Genomic DNA, 21,832 nt, shown 5'->3' on the forward strand with positions numbered 1-21,832 from the left:
CAACTCCTTCGTAATGTTTTGTCATCATAGTATTGTTGATGTGAAATATTGGTGAAGGGCTACATTTGAAGCCACAGCATCGCTGCTACCCTGAATCAGAAAGCTCCAAGCCACCATGAAAGAAGAATATAATGGGGATGTGCATTGGGTCACAAGAGGTCATCTGTCAGTGCATGATTCTCAATCAGATGTGCTTTGTGACGGAAAGAAGAATGTGAGATGGGCCTCTTACTAACAGTTAACTGGACAAATAGAAATCAAAACCTTCTCTCAGAAAGGCAAAGAGAGCTGTGCAAGAGTGAGCCAGTTACCAGACTTTGCCCTGATATGAAACTAACTCTACCTAAATCCTATTAGTGGTTGAGTGTTACTGCTTTGTTAGAAAGTCTGCTGCCACATTCAAGGAATGCATGAATTAATCTTAACCATTGGTGATTGTTCGGGCCACATCACCAACGGCAATCATTTGGGCGGCACCTCAATCCATTGTTTGTCACCCACTAAGTTCTATGTAAAGATCAGGAATATGGAAAACAGTTTGTTCCAACTCCAAAAGGAACACTTCAGCTCACACGCCCAGGCCAGGTACCCACCAGATGGGAAGACAAGCAACCCCAGGCAGGTTCTGGCCTACCTAAACCTTGTCAGTAAGGTATAGCGTGACTAATGTAGAAGAGTGAGCATTGGTCCTGCATCTGGGTATATTTTTGTTATGAGCTTACATGTGGGGTAAGTAAAGAATGCTGCACAAGCATTCTTGAAGGGAATGCCTGTTCAAGAATGTAAGGGGTGTTAGCACCCTGAGGGCGATAGTTGCTGGAGGAAGTTCATGTGGGCAGACCTCTCATGAATGGTTGGTAGATGAATTCGCTGATATAGAGCTTCTGAACACATCACTGGAGTCTGGGAGACATTATCTTAACAAGGTGGCAACGACCTGACTGAGAGGGGACAGGCATCCTGGGTAACCAACCTCCCCTGAATACTTGGTGTATTACATATGAGTGATGCTACTTTGGGAACACTTTTAATATGATTGCATGATACCTGCAACGGTAAACAGTCTAAATATCTACTTTTTATTTCGATAGACAATATTATCGAGTTAAAAATTTCGGAGAGACAGAATATCGAAATCAAGAATATTGAAGACCAGAATATCGACCTGAAGGTAAGAAATAATGTTTTTGTTAATATCGAATTTAGTAATATCGATAGCAAAAATATTGATGTTACTAATATCAATATTAATATTAGTGTTAGGTATTTTATTATGTATTTTTTATGTTTGTTTTTATAATTTTTTTAAATTATTTTACAATATATGTATTACATTTTTAGAAGTTATTAAAAATTTATTTAAGTAAATTTTGCGTTTTAGTACCGTAGCGGGTTGTGGGTTTATAGGGGAATAGGGTGGGAAGTAATTTAATTATATTAAATTAATTAAATATTTTTTAGGAATTATTAAATATTTTTAAATACATTTTGCATTTTAGTTCTATAGTGGGTTGTGGGTTCATAGGGGAATAGGGTGAGAAGTAATTGAATTGTAATTAAGTAAATTTTTAATTTGTATTTATTTGTATTGATAAACATTTTTATGTTAATTAATTATTAATTGGTAATTAATTTGTATTATTGATTAATTAGTAATTATATTCAGAGCAATAATTTGTTATTGAAGTGTGTTGTGAGGTTATAGGGTAATAGGGTAGGAAGTAATATTAACACATTTTTTGTGCTGAGTATTGATAATTAAATTATTGTTAGTCAATTATTAATTGCTAATACATTTTTTAATAATAATAATTTTTCAAATAATTGTTCATTAATTATTAATTTGTAATGACATTTGATTTTTTATAATGTAGCGGAATTTATAAATAATGTATTGTTAATTAATTATTAATAGCTGCATTTTTTAAAATAAATATTGTTTTTGGGTATTGAATTTTTTTATGTTTTTTTTTTTTTTATTTGTTAATACATTTTTAATAATTATTATTTAATTGTATTGATGACATTTTGATCCATGGCAAGGGTATGTTGGAGCACCATGCCACTCTGAAAGTTATTCTGAGAAAATTGTCTGAGGCAGGACTCACATGGAAGAGTGAGAAGTGCAAGTCCTTGGTGACGTTGGTATCGTATTTTAGTCACACCATAACAGTGGACGGTGTTAAACCCAAAGTTAAATTGTCGAACTCCATTCTGAAGGCACTTCTAAACTGGATAAAGATCAAGTGAGATCTATCCTTGGAATGGTGGAGTTTTACTCCAAATTCATTCAAAACTTTTCCAGTGTAGCTCAATCCATCAGGTCCATACTCAGTAAGGGAAGGGGGTTTGAGTGGACGGGAGAATATATCTTTGCATTCAAGATGATTAAGAAGAGTATCATCAAGATGCCCACCCTGGGACATTTTGATGTCAAGAAAAGAACCATTGCAATTGCAGATGCCGGTCTCAGAGGGTGAGGGCGGTACTGTCCCAAGTCAGTAGGGGGGTAGAGAGCGTTGTTGCCTGTGCTGCACGTTCTCTCAAAGGTCCTGAGAAACAGTACTCTGTGCTGGAAATGGAGGCTTTGGCATGTGTATGGGCAATAAAACATCTTAAATTCTACTTATAGGGTTAGCTGTTTGTGGTGCACACTGGTTAAGGTCAATAGTACAACTACTTGCTACAAAACAGGCCCTGATGATGTGACCCTCAGGATTAAAAGATGGGAGGAGGGGGTGAATTCAATTGCTGTGTAGAGCATATCACTGGAAACAAAAGCAGTGTCGCAGACTGTCTGTCTAGGCTTCCTGGCTGTGGGTAAACTAGTGTTTAGGACTGCCAGGAGCCCAATCATGTAAGTTGGGGGTGGGGTGGCCATTAAGGAAGAGGAGTGGTGCGAAGCAAGAGAGTGTGATGCTGAAGCACAGTGCCTCTGGGGGCTCATTGTGAAAGGATGGCCAGTTTATAGAGCTGTTCCATAGAACTTGTTGGATTACTGGGAGGTAAGGGAAGAGTTAAACTGGACTGGGGATGACCTGTTCAGGGGGGAAAGAGTTTTCCATCCTACTAAACTGAGGGAGAAAGTGGAGAATTTGGCTTATGAAGTTCACCTGGAAAGGAGCCTAACCAATGCCAGACTGATAGAACTGTATTGGTGGCTGGGCATAGACTGTGAGGTCGAGGAGGGGGTGAAGGGTTGTAATTCTTGTACTAAAAACAACAAGAGCAAGACTAATATTAATGCATCACTGTCAGGTGCTGCTGTTCCCAGTGAACCTTGGAAGAAGCTTGGGTTAAATTTTGCCAGGCCTTTCTATCTGTTACCTTAGAATGAGAGGTATGCTATCTTGCTTGTTGACTATATGTCTAAATGGGTGGTCACCAAGTGTGTGAAGGTGTTAGATACCAGGGTGGGGATTGACTTTTTAAAGTCAGAGTTTTTGAGAGAGGGGATCCCTAATTGCATTGTGACTGATAACGGGGTCAAATTGACGTCTCAAGAAATGCGAGAGTTTTTGAAAGGGTTGTCCATTGTTCATCACCGGACCGCGTTTTATTCACCCCAATCCAATAGTTTGGCAGAGCGGATGATTAGGTTGGTCAAGTCATGTGTGCAAAGGACGTTAGATACTAGAATGCCGCCAACTCAAGTTCTAGATTAATTGTGGTGGGCAAACTACAATGCTCCCAATTTAGTTAATTTCAAGTCTCCTTTTTTGTGGATGATAGGTAGGGTGGGCAACACTAATCTTAATCCTGCCTGGATGAATGGAGGAATCCATGATGCTGGAGAGATGATGGATAGAGATGATTTGAGCAATCACATGGCCTATGGTGTGGTTTTAAAGAAAAGTAGCCAGAATAGATACGAGGACGGTTATGATCAAAAGAAGTGTGTGAAAGTTGTACCCTGGACTGTTGTTGAACTGGTTCTGGTGAAGAGACCAGTGTTTGTTCGGAAATGGACATCAAGATTCATTGGTCCTTTTGCCATTAGAAAAGTGAAGAAGAATGTAGTAGAATTGGAGAATGGTGATGTGTGGAGTATGTCCAGCTTGATTAGATGGAAGAAACCAGGACGCTGTATTCCAGAGGAGGAAAACAGTAATCCTAAACCACCAGTGACAGAGGACGGCAGCGTCTTGTTGGTTGTGAGACAGGGTGCTAGATCTGTAGGAAGAACAGGGTGATGGAGTTATTATGGGATGGGAAAACCTTAAAGGATAGCTTATGTTGCACTAGTCGAATATGGGCTATGTCGAACCTTTACAGTATTTCAGAGGTATATGTTTACCCTTCACCAATTGCATCTGTTTTGTTATGCTAATGCAATGGCGGGGTGTACTGCTACGCCTGGTAGTGTCATCAAAACTGTCAGAGCATTATCATTTTGTACATTTGTTTTTATTTATCTCATTAGGGGGGTTGTGATTGTATATATTGTTGTGTTATGTTATGTAAGTGGGATGTGTTATGTTCTTACCTGTGAGATAAGTAAAGAATGCTGCCCAAACATTATAGAAGGGAACGACTGATCAAGAATGTATGGGGTGTTAGAACCCATAGGGGCAACAGCTACTGGGGGACATTCATGTGGGCAGTCAGCTCTTGAGTTGTTGGTGGATGAATTCTCTAGTAAAGAACTTCTAAACTCAAAACTGCAGTCTGGGAGACAATATTATCTTAACAATCTGTCATAGATAACGAGTCTTCTCCAACAAGCAGGAATGTGATAAAAGGAATGCTTGAATTAATCTCAGTCAATGACAATCCCTCTTGGTAGCTTCACAGTCTAGCACTTTTCCCACATTGTTAGAAAGTGTGTAATTCTGCAAAAGGGCACTTCACAACAAATGTCCCTAACTGATAGATGCTGAAGAGGGTCTGACTGAGGAAACACTGTGAACACCGAAAATCCAGCAATCCAGCACTCCATCTGAGATGGAAGAGAGAAGCAGGTAATCCTATTTGACCCCTCAAGGTCACAGCTCGTGCCTTGAGTCCTTGCTGCTAAACTCAAGTGCTGTGTGACCCTTCTAAAATGGACCACTGACTGCCTTACTAAACAAAACATCAACAGTTGTCAGTGTCTTTGCTTGTAGCAGGTTTCAGTCTTTAAAAAATCTTTGATGCAGCAGCCAGCAAAATATCCCTGAATAGGCTAGCAGATAAAGATAACTGAGCTGTGTATTCGGACAACATTGAATCATGAAACAGCTACATACTAAATTGGTGATTTAACCAGAACATTCTGCAACCGTCTACTTACCCTTTCAGCCTGCAGATTTAGCTTGTCATAATTAATGGTTCTTTCTTCCCAGTTCTTGATCCGTGGAAATTTTTGCACTTGGATGGGGGCATCCATGGTGGGCCTGGATAATGAAAAATCCAAGGGGTAATTAAAAGCATTGGGAAGCTTAAGCTACGTTGACTCTCTCAAATGACCACTGCCTCTTGAGCTCCATACTGACACTCTATGATGATGATGTCTACTGGCATGTCAACCATATGCTCTTATACTCAACATACTACTTAATAATGAAACACATCTATCAGTACCACCTATCAGACCTCACAATTGCCACTTAAATGGAAAGATTATTTTTCCTTCCTCCTCACCTATACCCTATAAAGGGGCTACGCACCCAATTCCTTCTAGCAGAGAATGCTGGTGCTTTTGATACAGTATCCGTTCTCTTTCTTTTCCTGTGTTGAGGGGGGCATGTGGTGGGTATTCTTGGTAACCGTGCCCAGGCTGGCAGGGCCACGGCTGAGTGCGGTAGGCTGAGCCAGATATCCATTTCAGAAGATACTGACACAGCGGTCTCCCCTACTATAGTCTTACTGGATACACTTTCTGAATTAATTTAGATTTCAGCAGGTGCATTTACTTCTAATATGATTAAAATACAGTCAATGTATGTACAGTTAAGTAGCTAGAACAGTGTTACTATCCCTTTCAAAAGTTGCCTATTTTTGTAGTGGCAGTTTTCTAGAAATAATGTATAGATTGTCTTTTACTCCTTTTCTGAAGACTCTGCTCCACAACTCCCTTCAGCTATCACCCACCAATTAACTGGTTCCCGGAGTAGCCATTTTCTATTTAGAGCACTGTTCAACAGTGTTCAGACCCTGATTCCTAACTAAACAGGTCTACAATCTGCCTGTAGGAGCTCTGGTCAGTAATAATGCCATCATTGAGGTGAAACGTTCTGCGAGGCTATTAACTCTTGGCTAGCTGTACATATCCTGCAGCAGCTCCGTTTTAAATAAGACATACAAAAATGATGTATACACTACTAGCACAAAAAATAAGCAAAAGAAATAATGGAAAATCAACCTTAAATGGTGGATGCCAATTGGTGCAGCAATTACCTGGGTAGCATGCATCTTTATCCCATGTGGGTAACAGATTTGGGGCCAGATGTAGGTGGCCAAATACCGGTCGGTAACAGCCGATTTCTGTCGTTACCGACCGGTATTTGGAGTTTGAGATGTAGGGGGCCTAAATATTACCGATTCAGTAAATTTACCAAATCGGTAAATTTACCGATTCTGTAAAATACCGAATCGGTAAATTTACCAAATCGGTAAATCTAGATGTAGGTGGCACTGAAAACAGTGCCACAGGCCCTTAAGAATTCGTTATTTACCACAAAATATTATTTTGTGGTAAATAACGAATTCCAGTGTACATGCACATCTGTGCATGTACACCTGTGCCATGTGGCACACATACATGCCCTAAGGGCATGTATGTGTGTCACATGGCACACATGCCAGAATCAGGGGTGCAACAGGGTGTCAAAGTGACACCCTGTCCCCCTTGACAATTCGGTAAATTTACCGAATCGGTATTTACCGATTCGGTAATTGCCATTGATTAAAAAAAAAAATACAAAAAAAACCCAAAAAACTTTATAATAAATAAATGAAATAATATTTTTCTAAATTGGTTTGTTGGGTGACTTTTTCACTTAAACACTGGGTATTGACAAACATACATATTATAATGAACATCATACAGTTTTTATAAGTTTTGAATTTACTTGGCTATAGACCGTTTCCAACCTCAAATACCGGTCGGTAACAGCCGATTTCTGTCGTTACTGACCGGTATTTGGAGTTTGAGATGTAGGGGGCCTAAATATTACCGATTCGGTAAATTTACCAAATCGGTAAATTTACCGATTCTGTAAAATACCAAATCGGTAAATTTACCAAATCGGTAAATCTAGATGTAGGTGGCACTGAAAACAGTGCCACAGGCCCTTAAGAATTCGTTATTTACCACGAAATATTATTTTGTGATAAATAACGAATTCCAGTGTACATGCACATCTGTGCATGTACACCTGTGCCATGTGGCACACATACATGCCCTAAGGGCATGTATGTGTGTCACATGGCACACATGCCAGAATCAGGGGTGCAACAGGGTGTCAAAGTGACACCCTGTCCCCCTTGAAAATTCGGTAAATTTACCGAATCGGTATTTACCGATTCGGTAATTGCCATTGATTCCTATGGGCCTCAAGGCCCATAGGAATCAATGGCAATTACCGAATCGGTGAATACCGATTCGGTAATTACCGAATCTTAACGATTCGGTAAACGTTACAGAATATTTCCCTACATGGCATTTACCGATTTGTAAATACCGAATCGGTAAAATTCGGTATTTACGAACCGGTAAATGCCATTTACCTACATCTGGCCCTAGGTGTTACACTAGTAAGCAGTGATAGTTTACTATACGGAACCCAATTCTTAACAAACGTTTAACAAACATTGGCAATGCCAAAAATTTTGGCTTTTGAATTAACAGGCCTTTTGGTTCAGTGATGGATTTAAGGCACTGGATAGTCATCATAAATGCACTCTATCACTCATCTTTGTACTCATGTATCTATTCTTTAGCCCACTAACTTATTCTTGCATTCACTCTCTGACACAACCGCAATAAAACACACACCAACTCAACAACATATGCACAAAACCTTGCAAGAATACAAATAAAAAAGAAAAGATGCTGCCATATAAAAATGGTAGACATATGCCTGGTATAACTAAAGTAAACATAGCAGCAGGTGTCTGTCTTGCAAAGATATAGGCTATTGTTCTATTGAAGTGCAAGCATGGCTGCCACATTTAAAACTAAAGTGTTAGCCACTATGCAATGGTAAAACAATAATACACCATGGGCAACAGGATTCCATAATAGTCTCCTCGTTCAGAGGAGGTGGCCAGATAAAATGAGGTTCCCCTGCCTGGAGAGCTGTAATGTCCTCATAAAGAGCAAGCCAACCAGCTGTGACACTAAAGTGTACTCATTTGCAGGTGGATGTACACATAGGATCAGTAAATTCTGTCATTAACAGGGCAAGAGAGCCAATGACTGATGCATAGTGACTGAGCCATCACCCCATGTAGTTCACTGTCATGACTCTAGTAGAGTGCAAATGACATATATATATATAGCTCTGTGTCAATTGAGTTTCTAGATTTGAAAATTACAAATGAAGACAGCTTTCTGAGCACTACATTGTTCAGAAAAGACACAGCGGGCAATAGCCTACTGCATGCCGCAGTTGCCATCCTTACAATCTTATCAATTCTATTCCTATTGGTGAGTTTATGAGGGCCAAACGGAATTGCTCTAAAGAAGCTGACTTCAGTGGGGAGGTATCTATTATGTCAGAACGTTTTAGACAGAGAGGCTACTCCAACAAATGTATATCTAAAGCCTTGGATACAGTGAATAAAAAGGATCGATCTAGTTTACTTGAAGGCAAAGAGAAGGATTGTGAGTCAGAATCCAATATGACCAGCAGATTAATTATAGATTTCCACTCCCAATCCAAGGAAGTATGAAAGGCATTGGGGAAATTTTGGAATGTGTTGATGTCACTGACCATGTCATGAATGATGTAATATGTGACATCATCAGCAGTGGATTGCGGGTGCGCGATATATAGTTAGCGCATCTAACTATATATGCGAATTTCAATGGTTTTATGCGAGTAAAATAAGGTTTTGTAAATGCAAATCCCTAACTATATATGGCCTAAAACCTATGTTTTTTTCTGTGAATTTCAATGTTTTTTTAATACCAAATATCAAATGCTGTCAAATGTCAAGTACATGATAGGTAAAAACATTTTCGTGTTTATGCACGCTGATGTGCTTTGAACGCTGCCCCCCACTTCCCCCCCCTCTTTTCTCTTAGCAGTACTCTCTCTTTGCAGATAGTGAAGGGTAGTTAACGCAGGCCTTTGCCCTCGTTGTAATCCGTCGTGCCTGCTTCTCTCTCTATTTGATTGATTGCTATCCAAGCATTTACTGTTTTAGAATTGGTTCTCTTTGGTTCATTCTGTATTTACAAACAAGCACAGAGTCGCAATACTCTGTTTAGTCTTTGCAGATAGTGAAAAATAGTAAAAGAAAACAAAAGGAATCGAGCAAAATCAGTAGGCCACTAATGGGATCTGTTTTTGACCTCGCTAAAATAGAAACATTAAGAACAACCCCTCATGAGAAATACGAAACTAGTAAGATGAACTTAGCTCCACACCATGATGGCTGCAAGACAGCTCGACTCCGCCGCCCACCCCACCCCACCCAAAATAACGACAAACCCTATGCAAATATTATACATATATACAACACACCAGCAAAGTAACAGGGTAAAACATTTTATTAAATAACTATTTACATAACTATTTTATACTTTTTGTTGCCCGATCCGGCTAGCTCAATCGATCGAGCATGAAACTCATGCACTCTGATAGCAAGCGTTGCTGCTGATGCTATGCAGACCAAAACTGGTTTTCAGTTTGTACATTCTTCTAGATTTTTCCATCCAAGGCTGGTTGAGTTTGTAGAACGATGGCTTCAGATTTTCAACATACGGTGTGGTGGCGCGGACTGGGAGGGGGCGCTTGGCTCCTGCCCCCTCCCCAAGTAAGATTTTCATACGTGAGTGTACGTTCATGGTTTTGGTCCCTGAGTTGCTTCGATGTCACTGCCATGCTCAAATGGCATAAGTTCTGGATGTTGGGTGCCATAGTTCAGAGTTCTGAGCAGCGCTTGTAACACTGTCTGAAGCTTATTTGCACCTGCTGCAGCTTCACTATTCTCAAAGTAAGTGAGGGCCGTTTGTGGACCTGACTGCATTGTTAAACAATGTGATGCGGTGCCTCCCTGAACCGCTTGACGGAGGCCCCCGAGGGGCGGTGAGATGGCACTTAGCTCCTGCCCCCTCCCCAAGTCGTGTTGCCCTGGTGTGGCCTGAGATCGCCCCCGACATAGGCGGCCGGCTCCCGGGGTCCGGCGGAACTTTTTGCCTTTTGATGACTCTTCCATTCTGGACCTTGTCCCACAATCCGTTTGACCTGAAGACACGCTGTAGTGGGGCGCCCCTTTACCGTTTCAGTTGCCATTCCGCCCGCTTTTGCTACACTGTGCCTCTTCCGCCATTCAGCTGTTTACCGCCCGCTCTTGCGACTACAGCGTCTCGCTCACCATGTAGTTGAGTTGCTCCCGCTCTTGCGATGCAACAATAGGCGGCTGCCACAGGACTCTCAAAATGGCGGCCGGCTCTTCAGATTTGGGCGTGGTCCACTAAAATGGCCCTGGGACACCTTGGAACTCGGACGCTTGCCTGATAGGGCTTGGGTCCCATTCTCGAAAGCGTCCCCTCAGCCTTGAAGATTCTACAAAAGTCTTGGGGGCCCCCGACTCCCGCAGGCTTCTGGTGGGGAGCGGCTGCCATGATTGCTCGTGGAATGGCCACGACTGAGCTACGAGATGGTGGAGCTCTCATGCTGACGCCAGCTTCAGTCTGAAACATCCAGAAACAAGGTGGGGCTTTCATCGTTTGGGAAAAAAAAAATTCTAAACCAATGAAAAATCCGTTGGCACGTGAGGCGGCCTCAGTAGCGGACCGATGTGTGAATAGGCCGAAGGCAGCACAACGCGCCGAGATCCGGATGGCACCGAGGTGGTGTCCAGCAAGTTGCTGCACTGGTATGGCTATCCTACAATGCTGCGCCGAAAGTCGGCGTGGGGCGCCCCGTTGGCCTGTGAGGTCGCGTCAGTCAGTGGGGGCTGTGCGTCTCCCCCAAGATGGAGGCTCCTCGGCTGCAGTGGGGCGCCCCTTAGCGTTTCACTCGCCGTCCAACTGAGTTGCGTCCGCACTTGCGGCTACAGTAGGCCGAAGGCAGCACAGCGCGCCGAGATCTGGATGGCACCGAGGTGGTGTCCAGCAAGTTGCCGCACTGGTGTGGCCATCCTACAATGCTGCGCCGAAAGACGGCGTGTCCAGCTGAGTTGCGGTCACTCTTGCGGTACAGTGACTCGAACGCGCCGAGATCCGGATGGCACCGAGGTGGTGTCCAGCAAGTTGCCGCACTGGTGTGGCCATCCTACAATGCTGCGCAGAGAAAGGGTAATGCAAGTGTTGAACACTGCCTGGCCTGGCAAGTTGCTGGCAGTGCCCCCCCCCCCCCCCCCGCCCCCCGCCCGCTCCTGAAACAGGGCACACACACCGCCGCCCCGAGTACTTCACACATCTTCCCTGTGTGTGCCCTCTTTCAGGAGCGGGCGGGGGGGGGGCACTGCCAGCAACTTGCCAGGCCAGGCAGTGTTCAACACTTGCATCACCCTTTCTCTGCCTGTTATTGCGCTCCATGCTTCGGAAAGGTAAGAAAAAGAACGTGCATTTGAGTTTGAAATGTCCGATCCTGTAGCAGCACACTTCCAAAGCCCACACATGACAATAACCCGATTCAAGGCCCCATTCACCCGATTTTTTAAAAATATATAGTACTCCAACAAAGTAGGATTATAAAACTTTATTAACTTATAAATATATCGAACGCAACAAAACCTGTAAATACATTTAAAAAATTTTGGGCAAAAAGAAGCAACAATGGTCAGTAGCTGTCTTTTGTGCGAATAGTCCCAAGGCAGCACAACGTGCTGAGTTCTGGACGGCACCCAGGTGATGTTACCTGGGTGCCGCACTGGCTTTTAGTTTCCTACAATGCAGCTCAGAAAAACAGCGTGGGGCGTCCCGGGTGGTGCGGGGGGAGGCCTCGTCAGTAGCGGTCTGTTGTGCGAATAGTCCCAAGGCAGCAGAACGCGCTGAGATGTGGATGGCACCCAGGTGATGTCCAGTAACTTGCCGCACTGGTTTTGGTATCCTACAATGCTGCTCCGAAAAACGGCGTGGGGCGCCCCGGGGGGGGGGGGGGGGTGTGGGGGAGGCGGCGTGAACGGGCCTCCCCAGGTGGAGGCTCGTCTGCTGTACTGGGGCGCCCCTTTACCGTTTCAGTTGCCATTCCGCCCGCTTTTGCTACACTGTGCCTCATCATCCATTCAGCTGTTTATCGCCCGCTCTTGCGGCTACAGCGTCTCGCTCACCATGTAGTTCAGTTGCGCTCACTCTTGCGGTGCAGCGATAGGCGGCTGCCATAGGACTCTTGAAATGGCGGACGGCTCTTCGGATTAGGGCCTGGTCCACTAAAATGGCCCTGGGACACCTTGGAACTCGGACGGTTGCTTGCTAGGGCTTGGGCTCCATTCTCGAAAGCGTCCCCTCAGCCGTGAAGATTCTACAAAAGTCTTGGGGGCCCTCGACTCCTGCAGGCTTCCGGTGGGGAGCGGCTGCCATGATTGCTCGCGGAATGACCACGACGGAGCCACGAGATGGTGGTGCTCTCATGCTGACGCCAGCTTCAGACTGAAACATCCAGAAACAAGGTGGGGCTTTCATCGTTTGGGAAAAAAAAATGTTCTAAACCAATGAAAAGTGTTATTTTTAGGTCATATGACCAAGCCTTCCATCATTAGGAAACCAAAAGTAAAATGAACCAATGAAAAGTTTTATAAACAAGTCACATGACCTGTTATGCGGCATAGGGCTACAAAAAGCGTAGAAAATCCGTTGGCACGTGAGGCGGCGTCAGTAGCGGACCGATGTGCGAATAGGCCGAAGGCAGCACAACGCGCCGAGATCCGGATGGCACCGAGTTGTTGTCCAGCAAGTTGCTGCACTGGTGTGGCTATCCTACAATGCTGCGCCGAAAGTCGGCGTGGGGCGCCCCGTTGGCCTGTAAGGTCGCGTCAGTCAGTGGGGGCTGTGCGTCTCCCCCAAGATGGAGGCTCCTCGGCTGCAGTGCGGCGCCCCTTATCTTTTCACTCGCCGTCCAACTGAGTTGCGTCCGCACTTGCGGCTACAGTAGGCCGAAGGCAGCACAGCGCGCCGAGATCCGGATGGCACCGAGGTGGTGTCCAGCAAGTTGCCGCACTGGTGTGGCCATCCTACAATGCTGCGCCGAAAGACGGCGTGTCCAGCTGAGTTCCGGTCACTCTTGCGGTACAGTGACTCGAACGCGCCGAGATCCGGATGGCACCGAGGTGGTGTCCAGCAAGTTGCCGCACTGGTGTGGCCATCCTACAATGCTGCGCCGAAAGTCGGCGTGGGGTGCCCCGTTGGCTTATGAGGTGATGTCAGTAGTGGACCGATGTGTGAATAGGTCGGAACCAGCACAAGGCGCCAAGATCCGTATGGCAAGTCCTGGATGTTGAGTGCCATAGTTGAGAGTTCTGAGCAGTGCTTGTAAGACTGTCTGAAGCTTATTTGCACCTGCTGCAGCTTCACTATTGCCCTGGTGTGGCCAAAGATCGCCCATGACATAGGCGGCCGACTCCCGAGGTCCGGCGGAACTTTTTTCCTTTTCCTTTCTGCATCTTGTCCCACAATCCTTTTGACCTGAAGACACGACCAGGTCCCTGAATGTGTGCAGGGGGACGTTATTGATTGAATCAAAATGGCGGCTTCACACAAAGCTGACTCAAGCGTTGCTGTTGATGCTATACAGACAAAAATTGTTTTTCAGTTTGTACATTCTTCAGGATTTTTTTTTCCATCCAAGGCTGATTGAGAGTTTGTAGAAAAATGGCTTCAGATTTTCAACATACTACTCTTCAACATTCTTCCTAAATGTAACAATGTGAGACTCACTAGGAGAACGGCTGTTTATCTTTCCTTTCAAAATGCTGCCAACAATATTTTCTGAATGGAAGACACCATCTTGTAGCATAAAGGGCCGAAAGGGGTTCTGGTCTGGCCGATGGTTGGTGGAGACATTTTGACTATATCTTGGACCTGCCCGGCCTCGCCCAAAATGGCGCCGGTATAAATGGGACTCGTAACTCCTTGTTGTGTACTGGTTGAACAACCTTGACATCACGAGATATGAATGCAGTTTTGATGCTCATGGCGGGCGGGGACGAGAATTGATTGAATATTTCGACATCCCTATTGATATTAAGTTCTGATGTGTTACTGATTACTGTACTATTGAAAGTTCCAATTAACGTCACCCATGGTACTTGCCCGCAAATGTATATCTAGATGATTTTTTTGTAAGTGGCTTTGTCGTATTTTAATTACAAAATGTACGGCCACCAATTCCGCAACTGTTAGACACCTTAGTTCTTGCAACCTAATGGCCCGCTCGTTACGTTCCTCTACAGTGTAAATGTCTCCTCATCATATACGATTTCAGTTTGCTCCGTGGCCGGCCCACGTGGTTATAGGCCCGTATTTGTATACTGACATTTTCACAATAAAGGTTTTTAAAACAAAACATGGTAGTAGTATTTACATTGGTAAAGTTTTTAGTTTTAGTCACTGTTTTCGAATCAGTAAAAGGCAAGTGAAATAAAGCAGTCCAATTACATGACGGATAAAAGGTATAATACGTAGGAACGCAGTAAAGATAAATGGTCAAGGGCAGTTGTGTTTTCAACTCCTGCAACATAAAGTGATCGATAAGAATCTGATAATCAGGCGTATCGGCGAGTAAGACAGCAGGCCGAGCCTCTTTTACTCAACGGCTCCGTCATGGGACGAAGAAACGCCCTTTTTCTCGAAAAAGGAATATATTTTACTTGCAGGACAGTTGTAAATTTTCCGGGAAAGTACATTAGCCTGGAACATTATAACATATATGTTTAAAAAAAAAAATGTTCGAAATCAATAAAAAGCGTATTTTTTAGGTCATATGACCAAGCTTTTCATTATTAAAATAACAAAAGTAAAATGAACCAATAAAAAGTTTTATTAACAAGTCACATGACCTGTTATGCTTACGTTACGCGCTGCGCGCCGCGCCCCGGATCACTTCCGGGTGCGCTAACGCGGCGTGTCATATAACGCATTACGTGACAACGTAGGTCAAGAATATAGTCAAAATGTCTCCACCAACCAGCGTTCGGAACACAACCCCTTTCAGCAGTCCAAAAAGTTCTGTTAAATTCAAAAAAAAAAAAAAAAAAAAAAAGTTCTGTTAAATGACAACAGAGGGGACAGGCAACAAGAACCATCAGTCAAAGAGGGGAGGGCAAGTTCTTCTCTACCGGGTCATGTTGGGGCGCTACCGGAACTGATCGAATTGGTAGTCTACAGTGTTTCTGGATGTTTCAGACTGAAGCTGGCGTCAGCATGAAAGCACCACCATCTCGTAGCTCCGTCGTGGCCATTCCACGAGCAAACATGGCAGCCGCTCCCCACCAGAAGCCTGCGGGAGGCGGGGGCCCCCAAGACTTTTGTAGAATCTTCACGGCTGAGGGGACGCTTTCGAGAATGGGACCCAAGCCCTATCAGGGAAGCGTCCGAGTTCCAAGGTGTCCCAGGGCCATTTTAGTGGACCACGCCCAAATCTGAAGAGTCGGCCGCCATTTTGAGAGTCCTGTGGCAGTCGCCTATCGTTGCATCGCAAGAGCGGGAGCAACTCAACTACATGGTGAGCGAGACGCTGTAGTCGCAAGAGCGGGCGGTAAACAGCTGAATGGCGGAAGAGGCACAGTGTAGCAAAAGCGGGCAGAATGGCAACTAAAACGGTAAAGGGGCGCCCCACTACAGCGTGTCTTCAGGTCAAACGGATTGTGGGACAAGGTCCAGAATAGAAGAGTCATCAAAAGGCAAAAAGTTCCGCTGGACCCCGGGAGCCGGCCGCCTATGTCGGGGGCGATCTCAGGCTACACCAGTGCTATAAGACTTGGGGAGGGGGTCGGAGCCAAGCGTCTTCTCCGAGTCCGTGCCATCACACCGCCCCTCGGGGGCCTCCGTCAAGCGGTTTAGGGAGGTACCATATCACATTGTTTTCAAATGCAGTCAGGTCCACAAACGACCCTCACTTACTTTGAGAATAGTGAAGCTGCAGTAGTGGAAATAAGCTTCAGACAGTGTTACAAGCGCTGCTCAGAACTCTGAACTATGGCACCCAACATCCAGAACTTATGCCATTTGAGAATGGCAGTGACATCGAAGCAACTCAGGGACCAAAACCATTAACGTACTTTCACGTATGAAAATCTTACTTGGGGAGGGGGCAGGAGCGAAGCGCCCCCTCCCAGTCCGCGCCACCACACCGTATGTTGAAAATCTGAAGCCATCGTTCTACAAACTCAACCAACCTTGGATGGAAAAATCTAGAAAAATGTACAAACTGAAAACCAGTTTTGGTCTGCATAGCATCAGTAGCAACGCTTGCTATCAGAGTGCATGAGTTTCATGCTCGATCGATTGAGCTAGCCGGATCGGGCAACAAAAAGTATAAAATAGTTATGTAAATAGTTATTTAATAAAATGTTTTACCCTATTACTTTGCTGGTGTGTTGTATATATTTTTAATATTTGCATAGGGTTTGTCGTTATTTTGGGCGGGGTGGGTGACGGAGCCGAGCTGTCTTGCAGCCCTCATGGTGTGGAGCTCAGTTCATCTCACTATTTTCGTATTTCTCATGAAGGGTTGTTCCTAATATTTCTATTTTAGCGAGGTCAAAAAGAGATCCAATTAGTGGCCTACTGATTTTGCTTGATTCCTTTTTTTTTTTTATACGATTTTTCACTATCTGAAAAGACTAAACAGAGTATTGCGACTTTGTGCTTGTTTGAAAATAGAGAATGAACCAAAGAGAATCAATTGTAAAACAGTAAATGCTTGGATAACAATCAATCAAATGGAGAGACAAGCAGGCACGACGGATTACAACGGGGGTAAAGGCCTGCGTTAACTACCCTTCACTATCTGCAAAGAGAGAGTACTACTAAGAGAAAAGAGGGGAGGGGGGGGCAGCGTTCAAAGCACATCAGCGTGCATAAACACGAAAAAGTTTTTACCTATCACGTACTTGACATTTGACAGCTTTTGATATTTGCTATTAAAAAACCATTGAAATTCACTGAAAAAACCATAGGTTATAGACCATATATAGTTAGGGATTAGCATTTACAAAACCTTATTTTACTCGCACAAAACCATTGAAATTCCATATATAGTTAGTTGCACTAACTATATATTGCGCACCCGCAATCCACTGCTGATGATGTCACATATTACATAATTCATGACATGGTCAGTGACATCACTGATGACATCACTGATGACATCTCAAATGACATCACTGATGACATCTCAAATGACATCACTGATGACATCACTGATGTCATCTCATTTGACATTACTGATCACATCACTAATGATATCATTCATGTGATAATACGATGAACCTCTTCAGACTCTAATATAACCTTAGATACAATCAGTGTAAACAGACACTCACAGACTGTCACTCATCCATGGAGTTACTCACACACCTAGTCAGTCATGCAAAGAATCAATCACACCTCCATTTCCTCAACTATACAGTTATACAAACTTTACTTATTCAAACATATACTAACACATATTTACTCTCTTATACAATCCCTGATACAAGTTCACAATGATCCATACAGCCACTCACACATTCACTGGCTCTTATGCACAGTTATTTATATATGTCAACTCTTACATGTACTGTGTTTTACATATGTACTTACTTTGACATGTAGCACTGAGATATCCATTCACTCACCAATACACTCATGCACACAGTCAACCGCCCATACAGCTGTTTCCACATGCACTTTTGAAACCATACATCTAGTGAATCAACTGCTCACACATCTATGCACAGAGTCATACACCTCCCAGCCACCCACACACACACTCAGTCTCCCATACAAATACTTGGGCAACCAATCAATAACCCATAAACTTACTCATATAGCTACTTATCAACACATGCAGCAGTTTACAGAACAACAGACATAATGATGCACAAATTAAGACAGTTTAGTCACTAACCCATGCACTCAGTGAGACACATTTAATCACTCACTCATACAGTCAGTCATGCACCTACTATATCCTTCATCCAGACACTTATACATCCACTCATTCTTCAATATGTAAGACATATTTTAACTTTACAGAAACATACAGTCACTGGATGTTGTCATCAGTGATGTCATCAGTGATGTCATTTGAGATGTCATCAGTGATGTCATCAGTGATGTCACTGACCATGTCATGAATGATGTAATATGTGACATCATCAGCAGTGGATTGCGGGTGCGCGATATATAGTTAGTGCAACTAACTATATATGGAATTTCAATGGTTTTGTGCGAGTAAAATAAGGTTTTGTAAATGCTAATCCCTAACTATATATGGTCTATAACCTATGGTTTTTTCAGTGAATATATATATATATTGATGAACAACTTATTCCTGTTTAATCAGCAACTTTACCGCCAGCTTCAGGGTGTGGCAATGGGGGCCAGCTTCTCCCCAAGCTTCGCATGTTTGCACATGGGAGCTTGGGAGGAGCTGGTCCTCAGACCCAAATACCACAACATTGTTATTCACAACCTGATTAGATGGTATTGTTTTATAAACAACCTGATGATTATATGGAGGGGGAGTAAGGAGGAAGCATTGAGATTTATAGACAATTTAAACAACAATGATCTCAATCTCAGGTTTACTGCCACCCTTAGCCAATAATCTATTACATTTTTGGACACTGAACTCTACATTCATGATGGCCATCTTGAGAGCAGAATTTTCCGAAAAACAACTGCTGGAAATAGTATACTCCATGCAGCTAGTGCCCACCCGGCGCATTTAATCTCAAGCTTCCCCTATTGGGGAGATGCTTTGATTACGCCTAGTATGTAGCAATCCCGAAGACTTGAAGGCAGCTCAGGAGGATAGTGCAGAATGATTTTTGGAACGTAGATACTCCAAGCAAATAATTCACAAAGCTATAGAGAAATCCATGTTGTCAACTAGGGAGGAACTCTTAACTGGTAGTAAAAGGCGGTCAGTATCAGAGATGGGGGACTTAGACAATGAGGTTGGCCCGGAAAACAAAAAGTTTCGTATGATAACAGGGTACAGCAGGCAACACAAAGAATTATATAAAATTATAAACAAACACTGGCCTCTGGTTACCCGGGACTCTACCATTGGAGCCACTCTCCCCAAGAAGATCTCTTTGACCTTCAGTAAGGCACCCTCCCATAGAGACAAAATTGTTGACACTAGTACTGAACCTTTTAACAAAACATCATGGTGGCAACAAAACAAAGGATTTTACCGCTGTAAAACCTGTAAGGTGTGTGTCCATGGAATAAATACTAAAATATACATGGACGGTTTCACTGAAATCCCTCACACTATAACACAGGTTTTAACCTGTAAAACCGAATTTGCGGTTCACATTCTCCAATGCCCTTGCCCACTAAGGTATGTGGGCAGCACGAAGCTTGCGGTACACAAACACATTTTACAACACCTACGTGCCATTACTAATGGTGATAACACCTACCCAGTCGCCCGGCATTTTAGGGAAATGCATCAGAGCAATAACAGCATGCTCAAATACTGGGTTATTGATTCCATCTTAGCCAGTAGAAGGGGTGGAGATAGGGAAACTAAACTGAGGAGGCTTGAAACCAGGTACATCCTTTTACTTAACACCAAGAGTCCGGGGGGACTTAATGTTACGGAGGATCTGTATACGTGTTTACCTTAATCTATCCTAGATATTAACAGCATGAAATGAGATTTTGAATATCAGGATAATTTTAGCCCGGCTGGGAACTACTCAATGTAGCGTGGAATGTTCATATCATTCTATATGTTCAAGTTTTGGATTGGTTGGATGTGACATTGACCTGTACTTACTGCCAATTGATTAAAAGGCTGATTTCACTTAGATGGGTATGGCTGAGTGTGGTAGACTAATTGGGTCTTTAGTCCCTGGTAGTCATTCACACTCATCCTTTTAATGCACTTTATTTACGGTGTTTGTTATTAAAATGCAGTATAATATATTAGAGATAAAACAGTATAAGTAGTAATCTAAGGTCAAACAAAATGTAATTCTTTCATCAAAAATATGCTAGGGACTGTTGATGTTAATAGTTTTGTATTTATTTGAAATACACTTGGAGTCAAGTAGATATATGATTCCAACCAATAGTGATACAGTATTGTGTGATAGGGCCTTGGATTTGGATGGGTATCCTGTCATTAAGGATAATATTCCTGCACTTTCAAGCAGCATTTTGTACTTTGCAGTCCTTTGCACATTTGCTATGTTTTGCACATTGGTAAATTGCACTATTGCGAACCTTGCACATATTAAATTAGTATGCATTTGCACTTTATTATATCGTACTATATAATCAATACTGTATTGTATATACAATTGGGTATTTTACCATGATTTGATTTCTTCAGTCCGAAACAATTAATTGAAAGTTGGCAATGAATTTCATACATTTATCTGATGATAACTTTTGTATATACCTAAAGGAGGAAATCATTTATATTTATTTCGTTTCTGGTATTTTACCGTGATTTTGTTAAAACTGTTCAAATGTGTTTTCCAATTATTTATACATTTGGAAAATGTTTAAGTATCTCTTCTATGTTTATTGTAACACACTGCCATCCCATGTGACGACCTTTATCCAATCACTGGCATTATAAAATGGTGTTTCATGCAATGTCATGTGAACAAGGCTCTTGCAAGCCGAAACGTCATGAGGCTTTTTCTGCACCTTAATTAAAAATTGGAGCACTACAGATGGTCCGTGTCCGTTGACTTTTTTCCTGGCTGGAGCTGGTCCAGAGTGCGAGGAAGGTGACGGTGTGTTCGATATATATACATATATATATATATATATATATATATATATATATATATATGCATGTATTATTTAATTATCTTTTAATACAAGATCATGGCAGACAGCAAAGAAGAGATTCTGGCAATGTTTATTACAATGCAAATTTTCTCCCACTAGGATTTGTCAGAGGCAGTAACACCAAAATCTTGCCCCAAAAAGGTAATCTGTGACATTCCAGGTAACACAATTCCTAACAGTAGGCTAAAATACTGAGTAATACAAGCTGCCCATGAATGCCTATTAACTATAACATGTTTTTCCCAATCAAAATGTGAGGCAGACTGCCTTTATTGTAACTTTTCATTATAAACAATCAGCCTATACCCTTTATCATTGGCTTGTCGCCAACTACAGGGTTTAGCACTCTGCAATACCAATCCACACTTAAAGAACTATGTTATGTTATGTTAAATGTAGTAAGATAGCTCTTCTACACCGGTCAGTTGCTTGGCTCTACGATAACAGAAACATGACATGCTTTTCAGAATAAATAGGTCAGACCTAGTGGCGTTATCATAACATTTCATAATAAACAGACCTGCCCTATAAGCATGATCATCGGCTTGCCGCCATAACCAACTCAGTCTTGCTGTATTAATGATAAACTTTTGCACACTAATTCGAACCAATCAAATTCTGTATTCAGGTTAACCAGCATGTGGTTGGAGCTTTAGGCCCTTTCTCAGTAGGACTCAGAAAACTAATTTTCGTTCATCACTTAAGGTCAAG

General features: G+C 42.9%; 1 protein-coding gene across 3 annotated transcripts in view; it reads right to left on the minus strand.

Annotated features, from left to right (window-relative positions):
• The window catches only part of NOS3 (nitric oxide synthase 3), a 1,079,476-nt gene that overhangs the window by 687,013 nt on the left and 370,631 nt on the right, over positions 1-21,832 (minus strand). For all 3 annotated transcript variants that reach the window (XM_086940927.1, XM_086940926.1, XM_086940928.1), the window contains exon 2: positions 5,273-5,375. In XM_086940927.1, coding sequence (XP_086797053.1) covers positions 5,273-5,375 — 103 coding nt within the window. The remainder of the gene's footprint in view (positions 1-5,272; positions 5,376-21,832) is intronic.

This window comes from Lissotriton vulgaris, chromosome 10, assembly GCF_964263255.1.
Source record: "Lissotriton vulgaris chromosome 10, aLisVul1.2, whole genome shotgun sequence".
Lineage (NCBI taxonomy): Eukaryota > Metazoa > Chordata > Amphibia > Caudata > Salamandridae > Lissotriton > Lissotriton vulgaris.